At 50.9% G+C, this 26,590-nt stretch overlaps 6 protein-coding genes and 1 pseudogene across 7 annotated transcripts; 3 read left to right on the top strand and 4 right to left on the bottom strand.

The window, feature by feature from the left end:
* Window positions 1-1,438: 1,438 nt before the first annotated feature.
* ASPBRDRAFT_134047 (uncharacterized protein) lies at window positions 1,439-4,711 on the bottom strand (the record flags this gene model as incomplete). Its single annotated transcript, XM_067618570.1, has 6 exons — window positions 1,439-2,175; window positions 2,263-2,379; window positions 2,473-2,563; window positions 2,990-4,012; window positions 4,061-4,411; window positions 4,472-4,711. The coding sequence occupies 6 exons, from the start codon at window positions 4,709-4,711 to the stop codon at window positions 1,439-1,441; spliced, it is 2,559 nt and encodes an 852-aa protein (XP_067475335.1).
* An 813-nt stretch (window positions 4,712-5,524) lies between these two features.
* On the bottom strand, window positions 5,525-7,154 carry ASPBRDRAFT_317343 (uncharacterized protein). Its single transcript, XM_067622931.1, has 4 exons — window positions 6,820-7,154; window positions 6,657-6,761; window positions 6,248-6,609; window positions 5,525-6,183 (listed from the first exon to the last, which is right to left on the bottom strand). Exons 1-4 carry the CDS (start codon window positions 7,018-7,020, stop codon window positions 5,712-5,714), a joined length of 1,140 nt encoding a protein of 379 aa, XP_067475334.1. The 5' UTR covers window positions 7,021-7,154; the 3' UTR covers window positions 5,525-5,711.
* Window positions 7,155-8,591: 1,437 nt separating this feature from the next.
* Window positions 8,592-10,331, top strand: ASPBRDRAFT_134209 (uncharacterized protein; the record flags this gene model as incomplete). The annotated part of the gene is made up of 3 exons (XM_067618584.1): window positions 8,592-8,759; window positions 8,831-8,901; window positions 8,975-10,331. The coding sequence occupies 3 exons, from the start codon at window positions 8,592-8,594 to the stop codon at window positions 10,329-10,331; spliced, it is 1,596 nt and encodes a 531-aa protein (XP_067475333.1).
* Window positions 10,332-11,697: 1,366 nt separating this feature from the next.
* Window positions 11,698-12,359, top strand: ASPBRDRAFT_317013 (uncharacterized protein). Its single transcript, XM_067622928.1, has one exon. It carries the CDS (start codon window positions 11,778-11,780, stop codon window positions 12,153-12,155), a length of 378 nt encoding a protein of 125 aa, XP_067475332.1. The 5' UTR covers window positions 11,698-11,777; the 3' UTR covers window positions 12,156-12,359.
* An 829-nt stretch (window positions 12,360-13,188) lies between these two features.
* ASPBRDRAFT_199225 (uncharacterized protein) lies at window positions 13,189-14,643 on the bottom strand (the record flags this gene model as incomplete). Its single annotated transcript, XM_067621304.1, has 2 exons — window positions 13,189-13,312; window positions 13,367-14,643. 2 exons carry the CDS (start codon window positions 14,641-14,643, stop codon window positions 13,189-13,191), a joined length of 1,401 nt encoding a protein of 466 aa, XP_067475331.1.
* A 4,909-nt stretch (window positions 14,644-19,552) lies between these two features.
* On the top strand, window positions 19,553-21,518 carry ASPBRDRAFT_133943 (flavin-containing monooxygenase; the record flags this gene model as incomplete). Its single annotated transcript, XM_067618564.1, has 4 exons — window positions 19,553-19,681; window positions 19,741-20,401; window positions 20,455-20,615; window positions 20,673-21,518. 4 exons carry the CDS (start codon window positions 19,553-19,555, stop codon window positions 21,516-21,518), a joined length of 1,797 nt encoding a protein of 598 aa, XP_067475330.1.
* A 3,598-nt stretch (window positions 21,519-25,116) lies between these two features.
* On the bottom strand, window positions 25,117-25,223 carry ASPBRDRAFT_t227 (annotated as a pseudogene). The gene has a single exon. The product of its transcript is annotated as a tRNA-OTHER (tRNA).
* Between the last annotated feature and the right edge of the window lie 1,367 nt (window positions 25,224-26,590).

Here is a 26,590-nt window from a genome sequence, read left to right as displayed (position 1 = left end):
ATTCGGCCTCCACGCTTCCTGCTGTCGTGTGCCTCACCGTATATCTTTGTGCATTGTCAGTATTATGAAAATACTCCTCGAAGTAGATTCAAGTTATCTAGGTAGCCATATCTAGATTAGATGTAGTCCTAGCTTTCAGAGTTCAAGCGTTGTGAATATTCAATCACCGAATGACATCGTCATTGGGACGGCAATTGTGAGTACAGCGCCTTGGTTTCCATAATACATCCATACCAGCATGATACTCATCATGCGCTGTTCCTTTTATAAGCAAGAAATACTAGCCACTACAGCAGAATTTGGAAATGTCTAGGATATATCAATTGTAATTGAATGCATTAGGTGAAATTGCAGAACCAAAAGTCTCACCTCAATCCCAGCACTACAAGTAGTGCCCTTGTCCCCCCTACTATGGTAAATCAACTTGAACATGCCCACATTTATTGTTCAGAGCCTGAATGAGTAATCCCGAGTCCGCCATGGGCTCTGGATGTGCTTTGGTACTCACATTTTTCTATCACGGCGATGAAGCAACGAGCTATCAAGGCCTTCTTCAAAGGCATCGTGATGCTTGTGATACACGAAGGTGAAGCAATCATTTATATCTATATTCCCTCCATTGCCAATTTCTATTCTTGTTTAGTCATCTTCCACACAAATATGGTATATACATCTTTGAACCTACTGTCCCGCTCATCGGTGCCCGGAGCTGGAATCCTCTAATCCCGATTAACGGGAATGGTAGTTGGGACCATAGTCGGACTATTAGCTACCATAATGAATACCCAAATGAAGATAGATTCACCACATCGGGCGACTTGTTTGGTCCATTTTATCATTATCGTACATCTTGGCAAAGCAATACTAGACATGGATAGGCGATCGATAGCCTTCCTGAAGACAAAAGGACGTCGTATGGTATTAACTGACCTGAGATTCTAATACAATAAACCCTCCGACCAAGTGTATCGTCCCCCCGAAAGCAAGTTCTTGAAGTTGAACGGAATTCCGAATCACCGATTCCATCGTCGGCGTTCCCTCCGGATGGTCGGTTGGTCGGCATTAATACCGGGGGGTTCAACTCAGTCGCCGAAACGCCGAAAAAGTCACCGGGAAATAAACGCCGATAAATGCCGAGTCGGGAGGTCTTCGGGGGGTTCAACTCTCGGAGGTTCAATCTTCGGGGGGTTTTGTACGGAGTAGTCGGAGGGTTTTTCTACAACCGAGTCGGGGTATATAATTCGGAGAGTTAATTGTTACTGGGAAAGAAAGGGTCCGAATAATGGTCGGACCCTTCCATCCTACTACATATTCCGAAGTATCCGTGTGATGGAGAGAATAACATAGTGTTCAACCACCCAATTGTTCCGACTTCCTTATCGAACCCCGTATATACTTCGAGCTTGTATACAACCCCAACCCCACTAATCATTCGAATTCACCCCCTCTTCGTCAAAATGCCCGCAACATACGGCATCGGCGTACTCTCGAACCAGCTCTCCAACTCCACAGACTCCCACCCACCATCTTGATCCGCCGCATGCTTCAACGCCGACGTGGTGTCCCGATTCATACAGCAATTACCCAAGTACCAGCTCCAGCCCATGAACCCATACAAGGCCTGGAACACTCTTGCCACGACGGACCCCTTGGGCGTCCGCCATGGATTCACGACATGCTCGACGACGAGCATCTTTCCGCCCGGTCGGAGAAGCGTGTACAGATCCTGCACGGTGCGGTGCATATCCGGGACTGAGCACAAGACGCGCACGCAGACGATGGTGTCGAAGACGCCTTCTTTAGTTGCGGAGAGCTTTGCAAGGGTGGACGGTACGTCTGAAGTGTCGGTCGCAAGAAGGCCTTGCTTTTGAAGGACGGGGATCAGGTCTGCGGATTCTACGCCACAAGGGAGGATGTTGTATTTATCCTCGAGACCTTGGGAGGTGGCGCTGGCGCGCAGTTCGGCGTGAAGCCCGTGACAGGGTTCCGCGCCGTAGATGGTCTTAATGGCTGGGGAGCGGAGAAGGGGCATTTGGGTACCTGTGCCGGGGCCGACGTCGAGGACGGTTCCCGAGGCGCGAGATAGGAGGGGTGGGATTAGGTCTGAGGAGCGGATGATTTGGTCGGGGATCTGGGTAGGTGGTGGTGATGAAGGGGCGTTTGCTTGCAGGTAGGCTGAGAGAGTTAGGGGTTGTGTGTGATACCTCCAGATGAGAAACTGGTTGAAGCTCTCGTGGACAGGAGTGACAGTGGTGGACTAACTGCTGAAAGCTACCCAGAATTTGCCAAATGCTTCATCACGCAGTCTGCTTTGATGGAGTAGAGGGGCGAAGATTTGTCCTTTGCAAAAGACGGTCTCAAAGTTGACCTTGACATAATCTGCTCGGTATGTCAGATATCCCTCGCTTGCCTTGAAAGTATTGTCCGGATGACACAGCAATATGTGGGATGGTCAAGAGGTATCGCACTTACAGCGCAGGGCCCAGACTAGAAGAAACCCAGGTTCAATAAGAGCAATGATCCATTCCTTTGTGGTGAGGTTCTTGGCAGCCATGGTGAACCGCTTCAAAGAAGTATCAGACTCTCAATGATAATCTATAAAGCCACGGCTGACAAAAAGGTAAGAAACCAACAGGTGGTTTGACACACAAGCGACTGGGGGATACTAAATAAATACTACCATTTCTTATCAATTTATCGGCGCGGAAAAACGTGTGCGGGAAGAAAGTGCTGAGTCACTGCTATATCTGATTGGCCCATCAGCCCATGTGACTGCTCGATGCCATGGTTGATAAGGCGTGCTCGTATACTCGCCGCATAAGACACGGGCCGGCTCCCACTGGTCTAGGATGTGGAATGACATTGTGCTTTCGTGCCTCGACTATATGACATTTACGCTACAGGTAAGTCATCACTCAGGTACCCCAGCACCACGACCCGTGCCCTTGACAGTCCCTACCCACAGCTTCCCCATAGCCCAGGACTATACCTCCATTGTCACACTGAGGCTCTTCCAGAACGCACAATCCTGAACCGAGCTCTCCGGCACAGCCTCCATCGCAGTATCATTCGTCTGTAGCCGGAGACGCTGCCCAGTGCCCCACGTCTTCCACTCGGGCGCTGTGGCATATCGATACGGATTGGGATTCAGTGCCTGGACGAAGCTGATAAAGTAATGCATCGTAACGGGAATTATAGGTGCATTGTAGCTCAGATAGGATGAATCGCTACTTAGAGTCCCGGTTGATCCGGCTCCGAAGATCGCCGGTAGCTCGAACGTGTGCGGCACACCGATGCCACCCGCGATGTTCGATTGATCGATGATGTTGACCCGGTAGTTCCACACTGCATTTGGCAAGTATCGTGCAGCTGATGACGCTACGTGATTTCCCGGACAAGTAAATGTTGCGTCGCCGTATGCCGCGGAGGAAGCCCCAAAGTATGCTGCATGCCGTGGCAGCAGGTCACCGCGCGGATAAACCTGGTTGATCGCGTCGAGTTGCTGGGTATTGAGGTTTGGATAGTTGTTTTTGAAGAAGCGCGACACGTCGGCGCTACTGCTAGCGTTGTAGGCAAAATTCGAACCTTCGTCGGTATCGTCGCCCACCAAGACAGGAACCTTGATGAAGTTTCCGGCCTCAAAGGCGCTGTACAATTCGTCCGGAACTAGACTGCCGTCGGTGACAGGGAGGAAGTACCAGTCCGGCAGGGGTGAGCTGCTGCCCCCAGGAAATGGAGACGCCGTATTTCCTTTCTGAAGGGTTGCAATGTCCTGTTCTCGCAGGCACTCCAGGGGATCACGAGCAGCGGAGCAACCCGTGTCATTAACGAATCGTTCGAACTGGAACTCCATTTCCGACACCGTTCGCTGGGTGGGCCAAAAAGATGACTCAAGGATAGCACCGATGAACAGATCTTCGTCCTTTCCACCATAAGCGGATAGATGATAGGCAACGGAGCCAGCACCCGCCGATACCCCATGGATGACGACGTGGTCGGGGTCTCCTCCGAACTGATCATGTCAGCACCACTGCTATATTTGTCTGGCGACATGCCTTACCTTCTCGATGTATTGTTTGACCCATCTGAGAGCTTTGCGTTGGTCTAGAAGCCCGGCATTCAGGTCGCCATTCTGTCTAACTTTCTCGCTGGCCAGAAAGCCCAGGGCGCCCACCCGATAATTGAAGGTGACGAAGACAATAGCGTCTCCAGACCTTTGAATCACTTGGGTTCCGTTGTAATTGGCATTGGAGTTTTCTGCGTAGCCTCCACCCTGTATGAAGAGCCACACAGGTAGTTTTGACTTAGGGGTGGCCGTGGATGGCTTGAAGACGTTGATGAAGAGGCAGTCTTCACTGACATCCCCAGATGAGCCTTCTTCCTGGTCCACGCCGATGCAGATCGGTCCGTACTAGGAACAAGATCAGAGGGATTATCGTCGATATGTGGGTACGGTATGTCTGAACAATACCTCTGTAGCACTTTGCAGCGTATCATTCTTAGACGGATCCTGAGGCGCCCGAAATCTCCGATCACCGATGGGTGGAGATGCATAGCGCATCCCAAGGAATTCATCGACCCCCGCTTCGAGACGCACACCCTGATACTTGGCGTAGTCGAGATCGATGACCGGTGGTCCATGGTGGCTTGCCGCGGTGGGAAGACCACCGGCAGCATGACACAGTAAAGCTAGGCAGACCAGGTGTAGCATTGTCCCGGAAGCAAGTTGGATGTCGATCTTAAGTCGAAAGCCCGCATAATGACTGAACGGTGATCATGGCATACTTTAAGTATGCCGATACAATACACATCATGACTGTTCTCAACTGCTCGTTAAGCACGCCGGACACATGGAAATGGGGATCTCCAACATAACAGCCTGAATTGCAGGACTTGCCTGATGTGCAAGACAAACAGCAAATAGCAGCAAGTTCTGCATGCAAGGAGGCAAATAATCCAGGAATGAGAGTGTCCGCATGGCCGGTGGATTCTTGACCCGAGGCGCCGAAGTGCGGGGATCCCCGGATGGGTTGGGATCGCGGCCAAATTCAACAGATGGTGTTCATCACAAATCAACAGAGGGATACTCACAATGCTTTCGAGGGATCAGGCACGAAGGCTATGGTTCACAGTATATGCAACTCATTCACAGGAAAGAAGAACACAACAAGCCCTCCGGTAAGCAGCTCCTCGCTGTTCATAGTCATATCGACCCTAATCCGCAATGAAATTCAAAATAGGCTAAATGGTGTACCTATCGCACCGGCATTGCATCGCCGTTCATTGTCACTACACGAAACGTACTTCATCCGTCAGTGCACTGATATTCGACCTTGACGTGTTAATCGGCCCGATGGCAAATTTAAGCTTGGTGAGACGATGAGCGACAAACTAGTTGAGAATATATGTCTTGCCATCATTGAGGTCGGAACCTAAGTCATCTATCAACTCGCGTGTAAATTCCGGAAATTCGGCATAAAGTGTTAGCCCACCAGTCCCCGAAATCATGTTTTTCATGGATGCAGCAGAATAGTCCACAGAGTCACAGACCAGTGTGATGAGTCCAACTTCTTTACCACTAGGTAGTACCTTGAGGTGGTCACCTCAATGTCCAGGGAAGCACGAACGACATAACGATAATTCAGTTGATTAAAATTATCTATTGACAAACGAGACATCCGATCATACAATAATCTTACTGACTCAGAGAATCACGTCGACCTGGGTATTGCAGCAGAAGATGGTCCCGCCATCTCAGCCAGTTCAATGCTCTCCCGGGTGACGGAGATCTGGACACTCTTCATGATCGCATTGCTCCGGTGCCCTTCCAACGGCGGCGATGATGCCGACGCGATCGCTTCGGTCCGTAGAATTGGCTCCTCTTCAATACAACTGCTCCCGAACGAGCTCAGATCTTTGACCGGGCGAGATGATCGCCACGACTTGGACGGGGTGCGCCCGCTGCGGCTTTGCGAATTCGAAGCATCTTCCGTGTATGCGAACCCATGATCATCCTCGTAGACGGCGACGAACATCTTCAGACAGGAGACGGTTAACAGAACGATGCTGAGGCTGAGGTGGAGTTCCGCGACAATGGTAGCATAGGTGCCGATGAGTGTGGGGTTGGAGGAATAGATCTGGGAGTGAATGTAGTGTAGGTGCACAGCAGAAAGGGGGATCAATCTGGAGTGGCGAGATAATATCAGCATCCCAGCGTTCAGCACGTGTGTAAGTAAGTTTCACCTACATGATCCGGCAATTCAGAATGGATAGCACCTTGAGCTTCTTGCTCAAGGTAATTTGCACATTCCGGATGGTTATCGCGGGATATGCGAGGATCACGGCTTCTGAAACGATGTCAAGCGCACAAATGGCTTGCCATCGTGGAAACAGTCCGCCACATGCTTCATCGATGTCCGTCCAAGGATGGCTGCTGCATCGAATGGCCAGGAGGATGATTGCGACCATGGCCCACACGCCACAGGAGCAGATGATGACATGGACCGTCCATCGAGTACGCTGCAAGGACAGATTCTGATAAAAGAGCATCGTGCCGATTTTGGACAGGCCAATAATCAGGACGTAGAACAGATCCGCCGCGTATCCGGCCTAAGGCGCTTAGCTCGTTGGTCGGTCGCTGCGCACAGATAACGTACCTTTTCCATCTGCGTATAGTCACTGGACGAGATCAGCTCTCGGGACTTTCCCCACCCATGGTGAACCTGGAGCAGCACAAGCGATACCTGGGTACAGGCACAGATCTGGTCGACTCCAGAAGATCAGTGTGTGAACGGGTCCTCCTCGAGGAAGCTCACTCACCGCTGCGGCAAAGAGAACGTGATCATCTTGTAGCATGAGACCTCGTTTTGAAGATGCAAACACTCGGATAACCAGCGAGGCAAGAACCAAGAATAGCGCCAGTGAAGTGACGATTACGATCAGACCGTTATGGTTATGGTCGTTATCCTCCGTTAATGGAGGGGAAACCCCCGGAGGAAGCGATGAGGTCAGGACGGCCATCGCAATCGGCGGCACTGCGACTAGAAATCCGCAGTCGCTGCAGTGGAAGGGAGAACCTCACGACATGGCGGCCATATCTATCGAGAAAACCTGTGAAAACCGTCGCGTTGCTGAAATGAAGGAGGTACGGTGAGGGTGCCGACTACTTCTGCGGCTGACAGCCTTGACCGACAGGGTTGTTCTCCTTGACACCTTAGCCTTTCCGCCGGCACATCTGAGGCGCATGGAGGGTTTGTTTGTTTTTGAGCTGGTCGGACAGGGGTTATGCTTATACGAGAGTAAATAGGATTGGTGTGTAACCATGAACAAGCACACATGGCCCGGTCGATGGTTGTCCTGATGAAATGTGAAATGCGAACAGAACGGCCGGCCGGCATTGTTGGCAGTGGGCACACTCCTCTGCACCGGGAAAGGTAGGACAAGCAGACATCCACCAAGAAAGTCCGAAGTCTTGACGGTACACCCCGATCGCATGTCGTTTGGTGGGTACCGGCACGAATAAGCACAGCCAGACGGAGCCCGGCTGATCAACTGCTAATCAACTGCTAATCAACTCCCTCTTCTCCGCATCGCGTTGCGAGGAATGAGCTATTTTCGGAGCTGGCCACGCTGACTCGCCGAGACTGGCCATCCACACCACGAGAATGGGCCCCCAAACTTTAATGGCTATCACCACTGCACCTGATCAAATCCAGACATCCCTTCCCTATCTCATGCTACGCGAAAAGTCAGTCGGTTTTAGCCTAGATTTAAATTGGATTTGACAACGTTGGGCCTGCGTTGAGAAAAGAGATCAAAGAGGAGAGAATCCTCCTTGCTTGCCCCCCTGGCAAACTTGTGTTGCAGCCACGCCCCCATTTCGTGCCCATGACAGGTGGCCGGTCCAATGACCATCCAGGCTATCCGGAGATTCCCTCTGAGAAATCAAACCTGCCTTTCTGACTGGGCCGATTTGGAATCGGATCATCCTGGCAATTCCGTGTATCCCTTGTCAACCCGGTCAATCACCTCATCATGATGGAGGAGGGAGACAGAAATATCCCTGCTTGCCAAGAGCGCCGATCGAGTGGCGGGCATGTCAAAGAGTCGCAACTGGTGAGCCTGTTGTTGCACCCGCCGCCAGCACATTGCGAGTGTCTGCGCCCCCCTTCAGAAATCAAGGTCGCAGAGATCGACGTCTGCTGTCCATCTTGACTGGCCACATTCTCCGGGAAGAGTACCATGGGGCCATGTGAGTGCGTTCCGACCCTTGCTGCCACGGGCCCCAGGGGCCCGTGGCGGTCGGAGAACAAACAAAGACTGGGGGAACCCCACGCTGGATGCAGTAAGATTTGACTCATGGTGAGGAAATCTCCTTTCCATGAGACTGAGAGGAGTTAAGTGAATTCATCGACGGCCAGTTGCAGGGGAAAACAAGGGGATGCTGGCGGGAATGGCCGATGGTTTCTTTGTTTGAGCTCTCATGTCACACAACCTGACTGCCCGTTTCGTATTTAGTCCGTGGTTGCAGAGTGAGCCTCCACAGCCTCATCTTCCCTTCACTCTCGCCAGCGCGTTGCCAGTTCCCCAAGATGTCGTCCGCAACGGGGGAACCGGCCAGTGTACAAAAGGGCGATCGAGTGGTCACGACGGGCTGTCACCCGCTGGAAGTGGAAGCTGGCGAGCAGAATGGCGGCGAGGCCGGCACGAGATATGACCACAGCGATATGAATCGCATGGGCAAAGCGCAGGAGTTCAAGGTAAGATATATCTGCAAATCTTCTGCAGTCAGCAATTGAGGAGGAGTAGCTGACCTGCTATTCGAATCCAGAGAAATCTCCGACCTCTAGCTGCCTTGAGTTTCGCTTCAGTCCTGCAGGCGACCTGGGAGTTTATCCTCATGTACGACGACACCTTCTCTCTTTCATATCTTATCACGCACAATACTTCTTTTCTAACGCATCCGAGTCACTAGATCCAATTATGAAGGCCTCGAAGACGGTGGCATGGCTGGCTTGGTGTGGACATACGTGTGGACCTTTGTGGGATTCGGCTTCATCATCGTCTCATTATCAGAGATGGCATCCATGGCCCCAACATCCGGAGGACAGTATCACTGGGTGTCAGAATTCGCCTCCCCACGATATCAAAAGTTCCTCAGCTACATCACGGGATGGATGTCCGTTCTCGCCTGGCAAGCCGGCGCCGCGTCAGGGTCCTTCCTCACCGGCACAATCATTCAAGGACTCATCAGCGTGCGCAACCCCGATTACGACCCCAAGCGATGGCAAGGCACGCTCTTCGTCTTCGCCATGATCCTCATCATCTACTTCTTCAACGTCTACGCGGCCAGCTGGATGCCCCGGATACAAAACGCCCTCCTCGCCCTCCACACCATCTGCTGGGTCGTCGTGATCGTCGTCCTCTGGGCCATGGCGCCGCGCCAGTCCGCAAAGGCCGTCTTTACCGAATTCAGCCTCTACGGCGGATGGGACAACGTCGGGGTCGCACTGATGATCGGCCAAATCTCCGCCATCTACGGATCCCTCAGCTCCGATGCCACGGCCCACATGTCCGAAGAAGTCCGCGATGCCGGCCGATACGTCCCGATGGCCATCTGCGGCGGCTACTTCAGCAACGGCATCCTCGCCTTGGTCCTCATCATCACCCTCATGTTCGCAATGCCCTCCGTCAAAGACGCCCTCGACGACCCGACCGGCTTTCCCTTCATCTACGTATTCAAACAGGCCGTCTCCACAGCCGGGGTTAACGGCCTCACCGCGATCATCCTCATCCCCGTCATCTTCAGCAATATCCTCTTCAACGCCTCCACGGCCCGTCAGACCTACGCATTCGCCCGCGACCGAGGCCTACCCTTCTCGAACTGGATCTCGAAAGTCAACCCGCACTACAAACTCCCCGTGAACGCCATCGCTTTATCATGCATCATCAGCGGTCTTCTCTCCCTGATCAACATCGGCTCCGACACCGCCTTCAACGCGATCATCTCCCTCAACGTCGCCGCGCTCATGTGGACCTACGCCATCTCCATCAGCTGCGTCATGTACCGCAAGATCTCCTGTCCGGAGACCCTCCCCCCACGACGGTGGAGTCTCGGCGAGCACGGGATCTGGATCAACGCGGTAGCATTGATCTATGTGATCTTCGCGCTGTTTTGGTCTTTCTGGCCGACGGAGATCCCTGTTACTCTGAATAACTTTAACTGGAGTGTGGTTCTCTTCGTGGGGGTGTTTATCATTAGTTTGGCGATGTATATAGTTCAAGGGCGGAGAGTGTATAAGGGGCCTGTGGTGGATGTCAAAAGTATTTGAGGGAAGAAATACCGTCAATAATCTAGCCACATAAGAGGATAATGGTTCTCACCTTCATCGGAAATGAATACTGTGTTTAGATATGGCGCATTCATAATGGAACGTCAAAGGTATTTCATTTGTCGGACAGATGTCTTGAGTAAAAAGTCGCCACCATACTAAATCACTGCTTAGTGCATTCCCATCACGCACATAAAACATACCAAGTACAGATTCCCAAAGCCGTAGAACAGAATTCCACCACCGATTGCTAAGTAGTAGTCCTACTGGCAACTCATATTTATTTGATACTTCTATGCGGCCAGTAGATGTCGCCTATTTTTACACTGTACCTCACAGCATAGCTGGATATATCAACCAACTATAGAAGAGAACCGTGACTCTGAAGTTTAAATACTCCCTCTTTCCAGTCAGTTATTGCCCTGAGACCACATAGTACAATGTTACTGATATAGCTGATGTCATATATGTCCCAATTCTGGTTGGATTTGTCCACGGATCATGTTGCGTGGCAGAAAAGCCATCTGCCGGAATGAATGAAAAGGTCTCGTCTTTTCTCACATTCACCTGCAAGCTTATCAGTAGGCGCGTTCTGAGTCTGTTGACTCAACATTCTAGTCTCTTAAATACTGGATAGCCGAGCAGTAGTGGATTCCGGAGAATTCACTCCTAAAGCACACTAGGCGCGGGTTCTGACAGTCTTCCTGTCTGTTACATAGGGAGCAAGTGAATCAAACTAGGACAACCGATGAAAGACTACATAGTATACTATATGCTATAGATGGTATATACCAGACAGAAGTAAAGCAAACGCTGTACAGTAATGTTAACATCAGAGTTCAAGGGTTTTGGGGTGGTAATGTTATTACTATTCATCCTCATCTAGATGTATGTGCAATGCATCTGAAACCCGAAATCAACTGCAGGATGGGTGCTCCGAGGGGAAATACAGCGTATTACCCCTCTTGCAAAAAGAGTTCTATACGAGATATATGTTTCCGAAGGATTCTACCGTCTTAGTAAAAGGTAGGTGACTGTCACCCTTGGACTAACTAGTGAGTATGACAGGGCGAGAACGGCCCGCGATGGAAACTTTAGATTGTCGGCAATTTCAATGTCGCATGAGAGATTACCTCGCAGAAGAGGGTGGGGGTACCACATGGCTTGGCTATTGCAGACCATCAAATCGAATCACTATACGGAGTACCGAAATCCAAGTCAGCAGCCAATGCTCATATTCTAGCGCGGGAGTGGATGCTGAGGTGAGAGTCAATGGACCGCCTTAGCCACGGTGTGCATCCTGCTCGCTCGAAGTGGAAGAGCTATCTATCTACTTTGCCCAGAAGACCCAGTTTTCAATGGAGTGCACGTACTGAACGCCCGAATACAGTGGACCAACCCAGCCATGGACTTTTGGAAACGAGAGGCCCAATGAGGTAGTAGTAGATGGATCCACCATGGACGGCAGAGCTGAAGGTTTGGCCAGGATGGAGGTGGCGGGGGTACGCATTCCTGGCACGTCGCCCAACACGACAGGATGGGAGAGCATCATCAAGAGTGAAAGTGAAATGCAGGGCTCTCGTCGCTGAAGAAGTGCCCCTCTCGATCCTGCCTGCTGGGTCTCAACGTCGAGGACGCCAGAACATTCTTAGTGTGGGAACTATTGGGGCGCCGCGCTGTTCTTCCCGTGGACTGACTGGGTTTATGGAACATTCTTCTGCAGAGAAGGGCAGGGTCGTAGTCGGATCAGACTGCATTATCAACCAACATTTCCATCCACACGTACACGGAGGTATACACGCGAGTTCTTTCCAGCTGTATTGACTTGATGGTAATAATGTCCGTTAATCATGGACGTGGTTATCTCCGAGTTTTACCCGGCCTGGCCAGCGAAGCTGCGGTAGAGACCACCAACCATGCCCTCGCGGCTACGGCGGAATTCTTAGGACCGGATAACCGGCGAGGAATGATTCAGAAAAAAAAAAATAAAACATAATAAAACAGAGAAGGAAAAGGGAGGGGAAAGAAAAAAAGGAAGCCCGGGTGGGATGCCCTCCATGGACTCACACGTGTTGATGAGGAGAGTCAAGAAATTGTGATTCAAAATCAGGTGCCCCTCCGTCGATCCGACACGTGTTGACAGTAGGGCCTCACGCGCAGTCATCGCGGTGGGTCACCCACCGACACTAGAGCTGCGCCCGAGGCAGTTCTGGGTATAGCCCTCTGCATGGCATGAGAGGTCATTTGCCGTGTCTTATCCGGTGCCAAGTGAAACGTGCAGAATGCCAGAATGACTTCATCCCACCGTCGTTCAGGCCGCCTCTCCGAATATCCGAATATTGGAATACGCTGTGGTTGCATACAGACCCGGATCATGGAACGAATGCATGCCAGAGGCCTGATCCTCTAACTATCAGTGTCCGTGTCTTCCATCGACACAGATTGATTCCAAGAATTTCGGCAGACCCCGCTCTGGAGCCGACTCGGTTTGGCATGGGCCAACGGGATCCGAGGTTATCAGCAAAACGACACGAGCTCGGATGTGGCCCGTTCGAGTGGAGCCCACGCTTGATTACTTCTTCTTGCTGGGACCTCACTCGCGGAGTCGTCTGAGTTGCTTGGACCTCGACCCGTTCGCGTCATCTTTAGCCAGCGTACCAGGAGTCGCCAATACTACGGATGCTTCTGTAAGCGTTGATTCGGTTGTTGAAACGGAAGTTGTGATGGAATACATTTTGTCACGCATTTAAATTACAATAGGAAGTAGATATGTTGCAAGCCGATTTGGAGGTAAAAGAAAAGAGAGGTTACATACACTATATCGTCTCTCATGATTCATCAGGTCATAGCCACATGCTCAGGCCGTGGCAAATTTCTCGCTCTGGACATTCATGTACGACACCACCCGGAGATCACCCCCTGACTGAACCGAGCAGGCAATATAGGTGTGCAGACCACGTTGCTGGAGAGCATCGGGTGTACTGCATCGATTGATTAGCAATATACACCGGACGAAGCGGGGACGGGCTACTCACAATACTTGACGGAGGGTCTCGCTATATGTGCGTATGCTGGGCGGTTCAGACTGGCCGTGGAGGCCATACATGTATTCATTCAACGCCGATACCACATGCCAGTCGCTTGGCGCGTAATGTCGGGCGGGGATATATACCTTGACGTTGGGGGCCGTGCTTCCTGGGCGGAATTCCATGTTATACAGGATCCCCCCTGTGCGATGGTGGGCGGCGGGCAGCGGTGTCTCATCCGGCACGCCCGTCTGTGCCAGAAGCCCGTCCCACAGCTTCCTCAGATTCCGCAGCCCAGCTTCTAGTGACGGGCTGCGGATCCGGTTACCCATCGTCATCATCTGACGGACAGAGGCAAAGCTCGTCTCCCGAGTCCGAAAGTATATTTTCAAACGCGAATCAGCCGGGCGGACCAAGTCGATGGCGAGCATGTCCATCTCCAGCGGTGGCGTCGCGGGATCCTGGGCAAAATTCTCAAAGATCGAGAAGGCGCCAAGCTTCTCATTGTCTGTGCAGTGAGGAGCCGTGCGAATGGCGTGCGCGAGGACTTGTAGGTTCGTCTGCTGCGTGGACCTGGCCTTAAACCCCGGGAAGAAGTAAGCCTTGCCGGTCGTGTCCTCCTCGCTGAGGTCGAAGGCGTAGAAGATCTTTGACGGATGGCCCTCCATGCAACCCCGGGGCGGCATGTCCGGGGCCAATGCGTGATCGAAATGATCAAACCATTCCCGATCCATGCTGGGCAAAGCCTGCATCATGACCTTCCTGAAGCGCGCGTCTGCAGATTGATTGTCGGGATCCACTTGCGTTCCGGCATAGGGGCCCACGGGCTCAATTGAGAACCGCACCGTCGGAGCCTTCTTGCCCGTATGCCAGTCCCAACTCAATTCGATCGGGTTATGGTTGTCCGTCATGAAACTCGGCCATCTCTGCGCACCAGGCTCATCTGCGACCCCCAGATGCGGCGCGATCGAGCGGCCGAAGAAGGCCAGGATGCGTCGTTGCGCCCGATCTGTGTAGCCGGCCTCCTGCAGGAGCAGATTCAACACATAGCCCGTGGTGTGCCACCAATACCGGCCGTGATGGTTGAGGACGTTCCGGAGATCATAGTCGACCTGCTCCCAGATTGATGGCAGAAAGTACCGTGCTCTGCCAGACTTGAGGAGATGGGCCTTTCCATGCTCCGGGATCAGGTTGAACAGGGAGGAGAATAGGGCATAGAGTACTGAAATGAAGAACTGTGGCAGCATGCGCGGCGATCCTGGAAGCAAGGGGGAAAGACTGCCCATTTTGGCACGCCAAATCGGGGAAAGTGCAAGGAGGAGCTGCACCCACAACTATGTACGAGTGTACAAGTCACGCGTGTTGCTGTTGTTGTTGTTGAGCAAGCGAGGATTAGTAGTACCGCAGCACTGCACGTCGACGACTTTATTACCTTCTCGCGACAGGAGGACATCCCGGGGATATGCATGGCTCCTTTATAAGTAATTTGTGGAAATCGAGTGAGGTTCGGTCGAATGACCAAGACTCGAAATGGCTCCGTCCAGTGGATGAGCCAGTTCTGGTCCCCTCATACTACTCCTCGCCGTTTGGATGACATGGGCCGTGCGGTTTTTTCGGATGAGCTAGACAGGGTGTTACCGGGCACGGCGCACCATGGTCTCCGAGGGTACGATGTTGTCATCAACGAGGCGCAAGCGAGCGAGAATTCTGTTGGGATGAGTCCAAATCTGCAGAAGCCAAGAGTCGAGTATGGAGCTGCCGAACGTAGATGGTAGGATATCCCTTCTTGGACAGCCGTACCGTGGGCCATTTCTTCGCATTTTGGCAACGGGGGGGGGAAGAGTGGGGACGTGCGTGGGAAGCCATCCACGGTTAGTGTTCACTTGTTAAGACTGTTGGATGGTGGAGTTGCGGTGGTTGCCCTCCGCCGCGCCGTGCCGGGAACTTTACCTGCCTTGGGGGATTGCAGTCGGTGGCTTGATGGGGATGTACCGGTACCGTAATGACCCTGGTGCCTTGGGAATTGATCCACTGGGTTTTCGTTTGTTATTTGGTTGCTTTCTCAACCTTCTGGTGTGCCTGAGATGGTTACTTACATATATGATATATACTATCAGTGCCTTCGCTCCGGGGCACAAAATCTCCCTTACTGTTCAGAATTTGCTATATAACCCCATAAAATATAAATAGATAAATGAATAAATAACAGCTTTTCGCTTCTCGTGCTGTTACAGTCGTATGTCCGACCATTAGAAGCATCTAGTATTTGACTGTAAGACACCAACATTTTATTTTCAGTTGGAGAACCAGGTACTTCCTCCCGACTATTCGCCTGAAGACGCCACCTTGGTTACACCGCCACATTCGGGGATGACGCTACTGTCCCAAGTTACACTATCAGCCCCGGTTATACTGTGATATGACCTCGCGATGATTCTGCTAGTCGCCAGCTGAACGCTTGGTGCATCACAAGTCTGGCTCCATGTTGATGACTTATGCTGGAGCGCAATATACTCCGTACCATCCACTGGAGCCCGAGGTGGCAAGGCCAACCCGCGATCATCTGTTTGGTTCCAATCAGCGACGCAAGACCCCTGCAGCATCACCTTGGCGCTACTACTACTACCCTTGTCCAGGCTACCTGGATCGTGGAGCAACCACGCTGGGACTCGCCTTCTGGACGCCAGTCAACGTGGTTCTGCTGCACGATCCTAGTCCGTGGCGCCTCAACCTGAACCACATGGCCTCATTTAGGCAACCTTAATCATCCTTTTGGAGTCGTATCGCCCTTCCACTAAGTCAACCGCCATTTTGAGGATTACAAATGCCGGAACTGATGGGGCTATGGTCCAGAGAAACGGTGACAGAGAGTTCCAGCCGGAGAAGGCCGTTCTCCACCTTTCACGATTGAAGTGTAGCTGGATCCTGACCTTCACGAAATCCCGTAGTGTCCTTCCTAATCAAATTGTGGTAAGTCCTTACCACGGACCTCATGGTTGAGTGCGATGTGCGCCAACCCGACACGCAGTCTGGACTCCTCCTTTGATCACGCGGAGGCTGCACTCGCAATCCATGTGGGTCAACCTGTTACGAAGTGCGCACCAGCCACGGTGTCTTGCAATTGGCAACTAGATATGCACTATCAATTACCTCGGTTCCCCGCACTGGAATCTATTCGATGTTTTGTCAAGGACACACTCTTTCCCTGAAAGCTTCTATTACCCCCTCAATATGCGCGATAAAGCTCACACGCCGTGACTCCATCTGCGCCAACTCACGTCGACCACAAGAACACGTTTCACCACCCCTATAATATTTTCTGAGACTCATGAGCCAAAGGTCGCCTTCATGGCGGGGTGATGCGATTGCCTATCGTTCGGCGAGTGGGCAAAGGGTTTCCTGAATCCACGACACCGCCGATCCCCGAGCGTCGCTGGCCATCGGAGAATTTTTAGACTTTGTGCCCTTGTCCTTCGCTACCATCATACCATCCGCAAGACAGGAACTGTGATCGACACCACCACTACCAAAGCCGGAAGATATCGGAAAAAGGACGCGGCAACGGGATCAAATCCCTGGGTTTCCAGCTGACGCTCAACCCACGTTATCAGGCAGATCTCTATCCAAACAATCAAAGCACCCTTGGTACGATCCGTCCCAAGTCCTCGGACCCAGTCCGCTTCGATCAACGCAAACTCTATTTCGCTTCGTGCCGATATCCTGTATGACGCATCTCTCGTAAAGGAGAGGGATGGAGTATATTGTGGCTGGAGTCATAGGAGACAACGGGGCCACCGTAAGACATCCTTCATCTCCGGTTATGCAGGCCTGTCGATCCTGTCGCGTCCTCGTGTGCGATACCTTTTGATTACCACTATGCCTCATTGGGAAGTATGTGCGTCGAGGCCCGGGCCCGCTATTCTGCAGTCCGCAGCCTGGGCCTTTCACTAAATCCACTGACCCACGCGTAGCGAATTTATGCAGTATGCACTCAGGTATGGAACAATTGCCATTCTCCTCAGTGAAAAAGTGAACTAGTTTCGTGACGTCAAGCAATCGCGATCTCTCAGGTAACTACTCATTATACTCAACAGCTCCTCCGACTGCCGCTTCACAGTGTCTCAATGATACGAAGTTCCCGTAATCGATCATCGTGCTCGCGCCACAGCCAGAAAGACTATCGGCGTCTCCGAAGTCCGTCCCAGCTCTAGAACCCTCGCCGTCGTGAGAATGACTGTCTGACGGATCGTCGCTATGGCGAACTCATTGTCCAAGGATTTCTTTGTGCTCTGAACCATGGTCTGTATCCTGGACCACATTCAATGGCACCGGGGATGTGTGTTCCTTGGTCTGGGACAATGGCATACGTTTGAACCATGACTGCTCTACCATTCCCAGCGATACTAGACAACGACACCTGTGGTAGACGCTTCCCGGTTCATCAATGGATTGGCAGAGTCCAGGCTCGAGTCTTTTGCCATTTCCGCCAAAGGTCTTGGGTTGGAGATCGGGGAAGCCGTTGTGGTTCACGTATCTTACATCTCCAGGAGAGGAACCTTGGATCTGGATGGCGTTTGGAGATGCCGTTTTCGGGATTGACAATCGATAGGGGAGAGGCGATTCCCCGGAAAGAGAGTGTGTGAGGCGAGGCGTGGTGTTGGAGTACACGGAGTTCGCCTTTTCTTGGGGTTGGATCACGATGTGCACAGTCTGAGGGTATTACGTCGGGCTTGGAGGCCGACTAGGACAGCATGGGTGCCATGGATGGGCTGAAAAGGGAAGTGGCCTGGATTTGGTTCTTCTGTGGGTTCAATGGTTGGGATTGGACCAGTTGTTCCGTGGTGGTCGGGACAAGGATAGACCCTGGGGTATACGAGGGTGGTGTTTCAGTGAGTTAATTTATACAAGACGGGGAGCGGGATGGATACTATATGGGGTTGTAGGACATTATATACCATACTGGGATTGCTACTAATCATTATGCTCGCAAGTAGTAGCCGTTGTGTCTTACTGCAGTAACACAGTCTACCTACACCCCTCCAAGGACAATGTGCTACTGTTGTTAATTTGCTATAGGATCTGTCAGAAAGAGAGTACCTGGTAGGTAGTAGTTAATGCATGTGCGGAAGCACTGGCAATCCTGATACGCGAGCTATCCAATCACGAATAAGACTACTCGTCTTGACTTTATCCTTGAGTGGAATCGGATTGGTCATGAGGTACTACCAGGGTTAGTTATCCTGCGATGTAATCATAATACCCATGGGGATGGATAATTTCAGTGGCTCGATCGACTGTATTGCGTATTGCGCATTGTGGCATTGGGACCAATTATGCATCCGGCAGCAGACATTGCCTCGCTGCCTCAGGCCCTTGTGTAACTAACCTTCGGACGAAGGACCGGCTCTCCGACTTCCGCCTATGACCGTACCATGAAAAGGGGCATAGCGCCACTTGTGAAAGAAACCTGTTCTAAAGTGAAGTTTCAATGTGGAAACTTTAGGGAGGAATTAATAAAGTCTGTATCTGAATTATTGCCACAGCACAATCTCACTTCACGGGTTCTGTAATTCCTTGGAGGGCTAGCGGGCGTGTAGAACCGTCGAGAAATAACTATTGTGTAAGATGCTTTTTTCTTTTTTTCTTTTTTTCTTTTCTCTTTTCTCTTTTTTTTATTTTGCTTTTCCCAAGCGGTGAACATAGTCCCGTCTACTTATTGTTGGCCCGTTTCAGATGTAACACACTAGTATCACTGCCTCGCTGGCCTTAGTTTAGTGCGCCCCCACCGGCCATTGGTTGGAGTCCCGCGCGTACCGGTCAGCATCAACGGCTGGAAACGGAGATAGTAGACTATACCTAGCACTTACCCAGTAGTCTACCATCTCTGTTTTGTGGCATGCTCAGCTCGCGCCCACCTGGCCAGCGCGGGATTTAGCGACTAGCTTTATAGTTAGTATGCTAGTGGAGCTGGGAGTCTTCGCTCCGACCGTGCAAGGATCGTGACGGCATGGCCGACTCGCTCGCCCCCACCAATGAGCTTGTCGACATCATACTAATCAAGAGTCGTTGTCGCAATGACCTCGCCTTGCCCCTCGGCTAACCAGTCCTCAGCTGCAGCTTTTGTTTCGTCGTTGTCCTGGCTGAAGAACTCTTCCTCTGTGTGTGCTTACGGACTAGAAAGAAAGCCTACTCACAATGGACCCTATTCGAGCGGAAGCTATTCACAACGAGCGACATGTCAAGGTGGTCTGCGTGGGTGCAGGTGCCTCGGGCTTGTGTCTGGCATACAAGCTGCAGAGGTCGTTCCAGAACTTCGAACTGACTGTGCGGTTTCTTAGAATCATATCCCTGTCGTCTGCCTACTTGACTGACCGGAACTCCAGATCTACGAAAAGAACCCTGAGGTTTCGGGCACCTGGTATGAAAACCGCTACCCAGGCTGCGCTTGTGATGTGCCCTCCCACAACTATGTCTACTCGTTCGAACCCAAATCAGACTGGTCGTCTGTCTACGCGGGTTCCAGCGAGATCAGAGGATATTTCAACGATTTTGCCAACAAATACGGCCTGCGCAGATACATCCTCACTTCGCACATCGTCACTGAAACCAACTGGGTCGAAGAGTCGGGCCGGTGGCAAGTCACGGCGACCGATTTGACCACGGGTCGCACAGTACACGACTGGTGCCACATTCTTATTCATGCCACAGGCTATCTCAACAAACCTGCTTGGCCCGAGATTCCGGGATTGGCCGACTTCAAAGGCATCAAGCTACACAGTGCGATGTACGATGAGAGCGTGTCGCTCGAAGGGAAGGATGTTCTGCTGATCGGGGCGGGTTCATCGGCTGTTCAAATTCTCCCTGCCATCCAACCGATTGTTAACAGAGTGAAAATATTTATCCGCTCGCCGACGTGGCTCCTGCCAGACATTAGCACGGAGGCAGGCAAGTTCCCAGAGGAGCAGATTGAGCACTTTGTGAACAATCCGGAGAGTGTCACGGAGCTGCGCAAGGACAATGAACGAACTATGAACAGCATCTTCAGTATGTTAAAAGTACCTGTAACGAGTGTCACTATTGCTGACAATTACGAACAGCTATGTATCTGAAGGATACTGTTCTCCAGGAGCAGGCAAAAGGTCTCCTGACATCTGTCATGAAGAACGCCTTTCAAGATCAGGAAATGGAAGACCGTTTGATACCAAACTTCTCTGTTGGTTGCAAGCGAGTGGTACCATCGGGTTTCAAATATCTGAATGTAAGAATCCCACCCCCAGTGACTGGCCTCAAGAGTGATACTAACTCGCATGGACAGACTCTGAAGAAAGAGAACGTCGACGTGGTCTATGGTGGTGTGACCTCGGTAACACCATCTGGTTGCGTAAGCGAAGACGGGAAGGAGCATCAAGGCGACATTATCATTTGCGCTACTGGATTCGACACTTCTTACATCCCGCGCTATCCCGTCATTGGGCCCAATGGCCGCAACTTGCAGACAGAATGGGCCGAGTCAATCATGGGTTACATGGGCATTGGCATCTCCGAGTTCCCCAACACGTTCACCATGCTTGGCCCCTACACCCCTGTTTCCAATGGTCCCACAATGGTTGCGATTGAAGCTCAAGCAGATTACATCTGCTCCTTTATCGACCGTTATCAAACGGAGCCCATCCACACCATGGCCCTCAAGCGCGATGTCTGCGCTGAGTTCAAGGAGCATGTCGGCTCCTTCATGAGAAAGGCCGTCTGGACGGATAATTGCCGCAATTCCCATAACAATCATGCCATCGGCGGTCGCATTCCCACAACTTGGCCTGGAAGCACTCTACACTATCTCGAGGCAATGAGAGAGCCGCGATTCGACGACTGGGATTTCAAGTACAATGGAAACCGTTTCTCCTGGTTGGGCATTGGTGTTTCCCAGACCGAGTGGGACCCCACGGCGGATCTGGGATATTATATCCGACCATCGGATGATGGACCCTGGCACAGTCGGCGCAAGCGGAATCTGGCCATTGCTAAAACAGGTAGCATGGCTCCGCGTGCTCTTCATAGGCAGCCCAAGCTTGCTGCCAAGGAGAAAGCTCAAGGCACTAAGGCTGATGTGTCAGAGCAAAGGCCGAAAGCTCAGACGGAGCCAGTGTCCGAAGCGACTGCATGATTTTAGGATTCCATAGCAGAGAGGGTATTCGATGAGACTCGCTCTCTCCCGCCGATCTCCCTGTTGCTGGGAACCACATACTTGTCTTTTTTGACATGCTGTCCCCATCCCACTTTTGACAAATGGCACGGTAAGGCGCAGGGCATTGACCCTATAATCCGCGCTGCATACTCGGGAAAAAAACACGACATAGCAAACGAGGTCACGAATGAGTACTGTACCTATATACTGCATACTCGTGAGCTTACTGTCTGGGCTATTGTTCCTGACTTCGATCATTCAATCACTGGTTCCGGGAATTCGGTCAGCAGGCAGGCTCCCGTATGCTTAGGTCACGCCCAAAAAAAAACAACTCCCAGTGACGGGAAAACCTCGGCGCATTTAACGCCTATTGCTTTGATACAACGGGGCATATCTTCTGGGACATGTTAAACGAATCTGGGGGTTCGCAGAAAAATTATACTAGACGGACTTAGACCTCTTCAGTAATCCCACCACAACAATCAGAAATTCTATTACCCCCGTTTCTTCATCTAATGTCATGTGCACCGAAAAATACTTGTGAATGTAGTTCTTACTCCTATTGTTAAAAAATTGTCATGTGGTGTTATTGTGAGGATCCGGTTGATCTCACATTCACCTAGCGAAGTAGGTTTATAAGTGATGCGCGTTCTGAGTCTTTGACTCAGAATTCTAGTCTTTTACCGGATGGCCTAGCGGTACTAGGCTCCTGGGTTCCGGAGGACTCACTCCTAAAGCGCACTAGGAGTGGGTTCTGACAGTTATGCCACAATGACTTGGCCCTTACTGACCACTTCGAAGATCCATCTACATCTTGACCGGCCGTTGCCTCTATATTGTCCTGAAAGTCATCACACTCCGGTGTACTTGAAACCACACATAACAACGAACGTTCGTTACAATTGATGTTTGTTTGTTTGTTTCATTCCTTACTCCATTTCGGCGCCTTGCGGGCCACGTCGGTGTGGTCCTCTGTAGGGGTTGTAACCATACTAGCGAAGTAGCTATATTTATTTAGTTAGTTAGTTAACCAATGTAGAGTACGGCCGCTCCGGCCATCCATGTAGTATCATACAAAAGACACCTTATTTAGACTAAGATATCTCAATCACTAGATAATTGTAGTGACTAGTTTTTAGTGTTATACATGAATAATGACTAAGCATAGCCGGGCCGCTTGTCTCCGGCTGCATACAGCTGTTGTTGTTGTTGTTGATTCATACGCTGACCCCTCGCCTGAGCGATATGCAGGGTACTACTATCTCCACGCTCTATGTACATCCATTCATCGTAGACTATTACTTTCCTGACGAACTTGGAGCCTCGTCAAGGCCTGTGGTGGCCAGTGCCTGGGGTTGTGTTCTGCCGCCCTCGTGGCGCGCGACTTCGAAATCTCTGCGATGCCTCCGCAAAGTCCAGTACCGCTCCGAGGATGCTACTGTCGGGCGGAGCATCTTCCAACGCTGCATACAGCTGTTTGCAAAAATGGCGCAAATGTTCATACTCTCCAAGTTTCCCTAAAGGTTTCTGGCTAAACTAGATCAAGTAAGGTCTGGGAACTACTATAATCCGTGTATTTATCAGAGACACAACGATACGGTAAGATAGAGTGATGCTGGACAGGTTATCCGTATGTACCACGTACAAGCCGGGATCGTGCAACCGGCACTCCAGAAGCTTCTATGCAAACTAGTCAAACCCCCGGAGCCATAGTTACTGGTCCGGCAATTCCCATCCGCCACCACCTTCCTGTTCCTATCTTGCCATCTGTCGCCAAAGGTGCTCATTGGGGCAATGCAAGAGCTAAGCGGCGCAACACAAATGACACTCATTATATTTGTTTTTAGCCTGTCTGGATTAGTTCCCTGGTACAATAAGTAACAAACACGTGTGAAGGCTAACACTGAGGGATCCTCGTCTTAGGCTTCTCGGCAGGATTATATGTATCGATGTGACAAACCCCCCTCTCAACAACTACATTCCTTCTCAAGCCTATACCTGGGAACGCACTCCTTCGTATGCTCCTACTCCTGGTAATTTCGACCGAGAACGGACGCCTTCTGAATATAGTTTATGCCCCTGTTGTGAACGTTCCCTGCCGCTAGTTCCACAGTCCAACCAACAACGGGCCTTCGATAGTGTTGAACTAAGAAAGGGACCAACCGACTTTGAAGAGCCCTGCTATATGCCGTATATAATCGAGTGGAGAGTGACTCTCAATAACAGAGTCTTGACAAAGGATACGGAACAAGACCTAGATTCAACACCTGGTTCATATTGGGAAGAAATTAAGCAAAAGGCGGAACGTGTGTTGCTCCAGAAAATAGACCGTACGGGTGAGGCTTGATGATACTGTGGTTGTGGTTTCCGTAAATGAACGCTCGCAGCGCGATCTTACAAAGCGCTTTGAAAAGACTGATACCAATTGGACAGCTATAAATAAGCAAATCCTCATGTGGCAAGATCTCCTTCATCGCCCCAATAAAATGCTTACGGTCTCCATGTCTATCAATCATAGGGAGGACAACTCTTCGTCCAGGGGGACAGACAAAAGAGGGACCTCCTCAGTAACTAACAGAATGCTCCGGGCAACCGTCAGTTTGGCGAGATGTATATCGGAAAATGCGATGCCTGGGGCCTCCTTGCCAGCATGAGGGCCAGTATTGCTGGCAGGATTCAGCGGGTAAAAAGCATTACAGACTCAGGACACATCACCTAAAAAGCCTTGTCAAATATGTTGAACAAGGTGGTATCTTAGAGACCCATGATAATGTTCCCGACAATGTGCGGGAACAGCTGTATGCAGAAGATCGTCAACGCCTTTCGAAACAAAACCAGACCTCCAACAATCTCATGTCAGGCTCGGCGCTTCCGCAGATAAATATTAATGTCCATCCATCTCAAATGACACAATCCTCGATCTCTTCAGTGCCGGACACTGAAGAGGCTCCATCCACTGTTCAGGATGAGTTCAACGATATTCCTGGACCTCTTGAGGGAGCAGTGGAGGAATACGCTAATTGGCATCTTTCGCGGGTGGGTACGGAAAGTTACAAAGGAAACATAAAGAAAGCACGTGATATAGCGTTGGAGAACTGTTTTGATATTGCTCAAATCCGTGGGGAAAGCCCGGACTTTTTTGTTAAACAGGGAGTGGCAATCGGTGCGGCTCGCAGGTTCGTTGGCCATACTAAGCTTTGGCTCAAGTGGAGGGCCCAAGGCAATACTTATTGTACATAATAGTTCGGCACAGTCACTATGGTCATATTCGTTGCATTCATGGCACGGTTGTGCGTCACGTAAATTAGGACCTGGAGTACGAGACCAAATATAGTAGTAGTAGTAGTAGTAGTAGTATATTCATACGCTGACCCCTGGCGGGAGAGATATGCGGGTATCCACTATATGTATAGCTATCTCTCTAAATACATGTCTTCGCTGTAAACTATTTCTTTCCTGACGAATTTGGAGCCTCGCCGAGGCCTATGATTGTTTCTCTTCCTCGCCACCTTACCATAAGGGGGGGGGGGTTGGGTACTATGTATTGTGGGAACGAATTCCATTGTTGTGGTAATTATGATACCGGCGATGGGAATCGAACCCACTACCTCCGAAAAGCAAGGCGACCCAATCCCGCATTTTTGGAAGTTGCCTCGGAGCGCTTACCACTACGCCACCGCTACCGGCGACCAAATATAGTACTTTGCACTACCACCCTGCCTACCCCAGACTCTTCCCGAATCTTTCCCCAAAACCTAACACCTGTATTAGTCTGTATATAGTTAGCCTGTAGAATAAGATTCTTGGCAGGTACTGATTTGTCTTGTAAATTCCCTCAGAAATTACACCCAATCTTACGGGAGGCGTAAAGCCAATACAGAATTCTAGATGCTTCGGTGGGTGACTCGGGCACATGCCACTGAGATGGGGCAATTTGTCAACATCTCAATGTCTTCACTCTCCCCTCCCTAAATCTAGTGCTGCTGAATTGTCCGAACCAGGAATGCAAGGGCTGCAGACTCGACAGAACAGGCTGAGGTAGCGAAACTGGTGTTGATCGCAATAATTCTACCTGGCCTGCCAGCTGAAGCCTTTCCTGACACGAGAGCACGCATTAGTCGTAAGGCTGACAGCGATGACACTAACTGTAAGTTGGTCGAAGCCATTGTCACTTCTGATATACAGTCCTTTACAGGACTGAATCATCTTTCTCAAAAGGCTGAAGATACTATTTATAGTAAGTGCGCAACCCTCCGACACCGCCCTGGCCTTCACTCAGAACAGCTGGCTGTAATATAGTAAGTCTTTAAGTACTTTGAAGGAGCGGCGCAGGAAAAATGACGAAATCGGCGAGACGTGGTGGCAGCCTTGGCTCTATTAGTGTGGCCCGAAGGTCATGTCGAAGGGTTCCGTGACCCGCCCATGGTTCCGCTCCGGAAGAACATACAGTAAGGGCGAAAGATGAAATGACTTAATAAAGGCAGTTTGTTATGTTACGCTGTTAGGTGAGTGAAATAAGAGTCACTGCCAGTAAGGAGGATATGCAGAAACAATAATTTGGGGTAGATGTGACATATCTCAAGTGAGCCCTCGTTCAACCAATGATAAGTTCCTTCTTGCCGCTGTGACCCCGCATTAGTCATTCTAGACTAGCCAGCTGGCCTTGCATCAGAACGACCATCAACTTGCACTGGAAGAAAATTCTTCTCCCATCCCCAACAACCCAGTGGAGAGTACGAGAACTGCTTGCTGCTATTGGCTTTCTTATTAATTTCTGGCTCACAATGACTTCCGGATCGGCTTATGCAGGTTGGATACATGGAGCGTTTGTGGTAAGTATCAAGTCTGAACAGACAAAAGCGCACGACATCTAATGGAGGTTAAGAAAGTAAGTAGTTCGTCCAGAAGTAGGATAGGCTGATGAATAATGAAGCTTTGCGTTTGCTTCAGGAGGTAAGTCAAACCCATAGAAGAGTATATTAGATGCGGTAATCGCTGATGGGGATATGATATTGGTCTAGGATGTAAGTCAGCCTTCCAAGAAAGAGTAT

This window comes from Aspergillus brasiliensis (genome assembly GCF_001889945.1).
Source record: "Aspergillus brasiliensis CBS 101740 unplaced genomic scaffold ASPBRscaffold_13, whole genome shotgun sequence".
Classification (NCBI taxonomy): domain Eukaryota; kingdom Fungi; phylum Ascomycota; class Eurotiomycetes; order Eurotiales; family Aspergillaceae; genus Aspergillus; species Aspergillus brasiliensis.
The sequence above is the reverse complement of the archived record's forward strand: the minus strand, read 5'-3'. Positions and strand labels throughout refer to the sequence as shown.

Bases quoted from the DNA above. Each gene is read 5' to 3' on its own strand.
- ASPBRDRAFT_317343 (XM_067622931.1), bottom strand. From the start codon at position 7,020: ATGGCCGTCCTGACCTCATCGCTTCCTCCGGGGGTTTCCCCTCCATTA. The intron at 6,762-6,819 runs GTGAGTGAGCTT...GGAGTCGACCAG, and splicing joins ACGTTCTCTTTGCCGCAGCG to ATCTGTGCCTGTACCCAGGT. The intron at 6,610-6,656 runs GTACGTTATCTG...TAAGCGCCTTAG, and splicing joins ACTATACGCAGATGGAAAAG to GCCGGATACGCGGCGGATCT.
- ASPBRDRAFT_317013 (XM_067622928.1), top strand. From the start codon at position 11,778: ATGGATCCACCATGGACGGCAGAGCTGAAGGTTTGGCCAGGATGGAGG.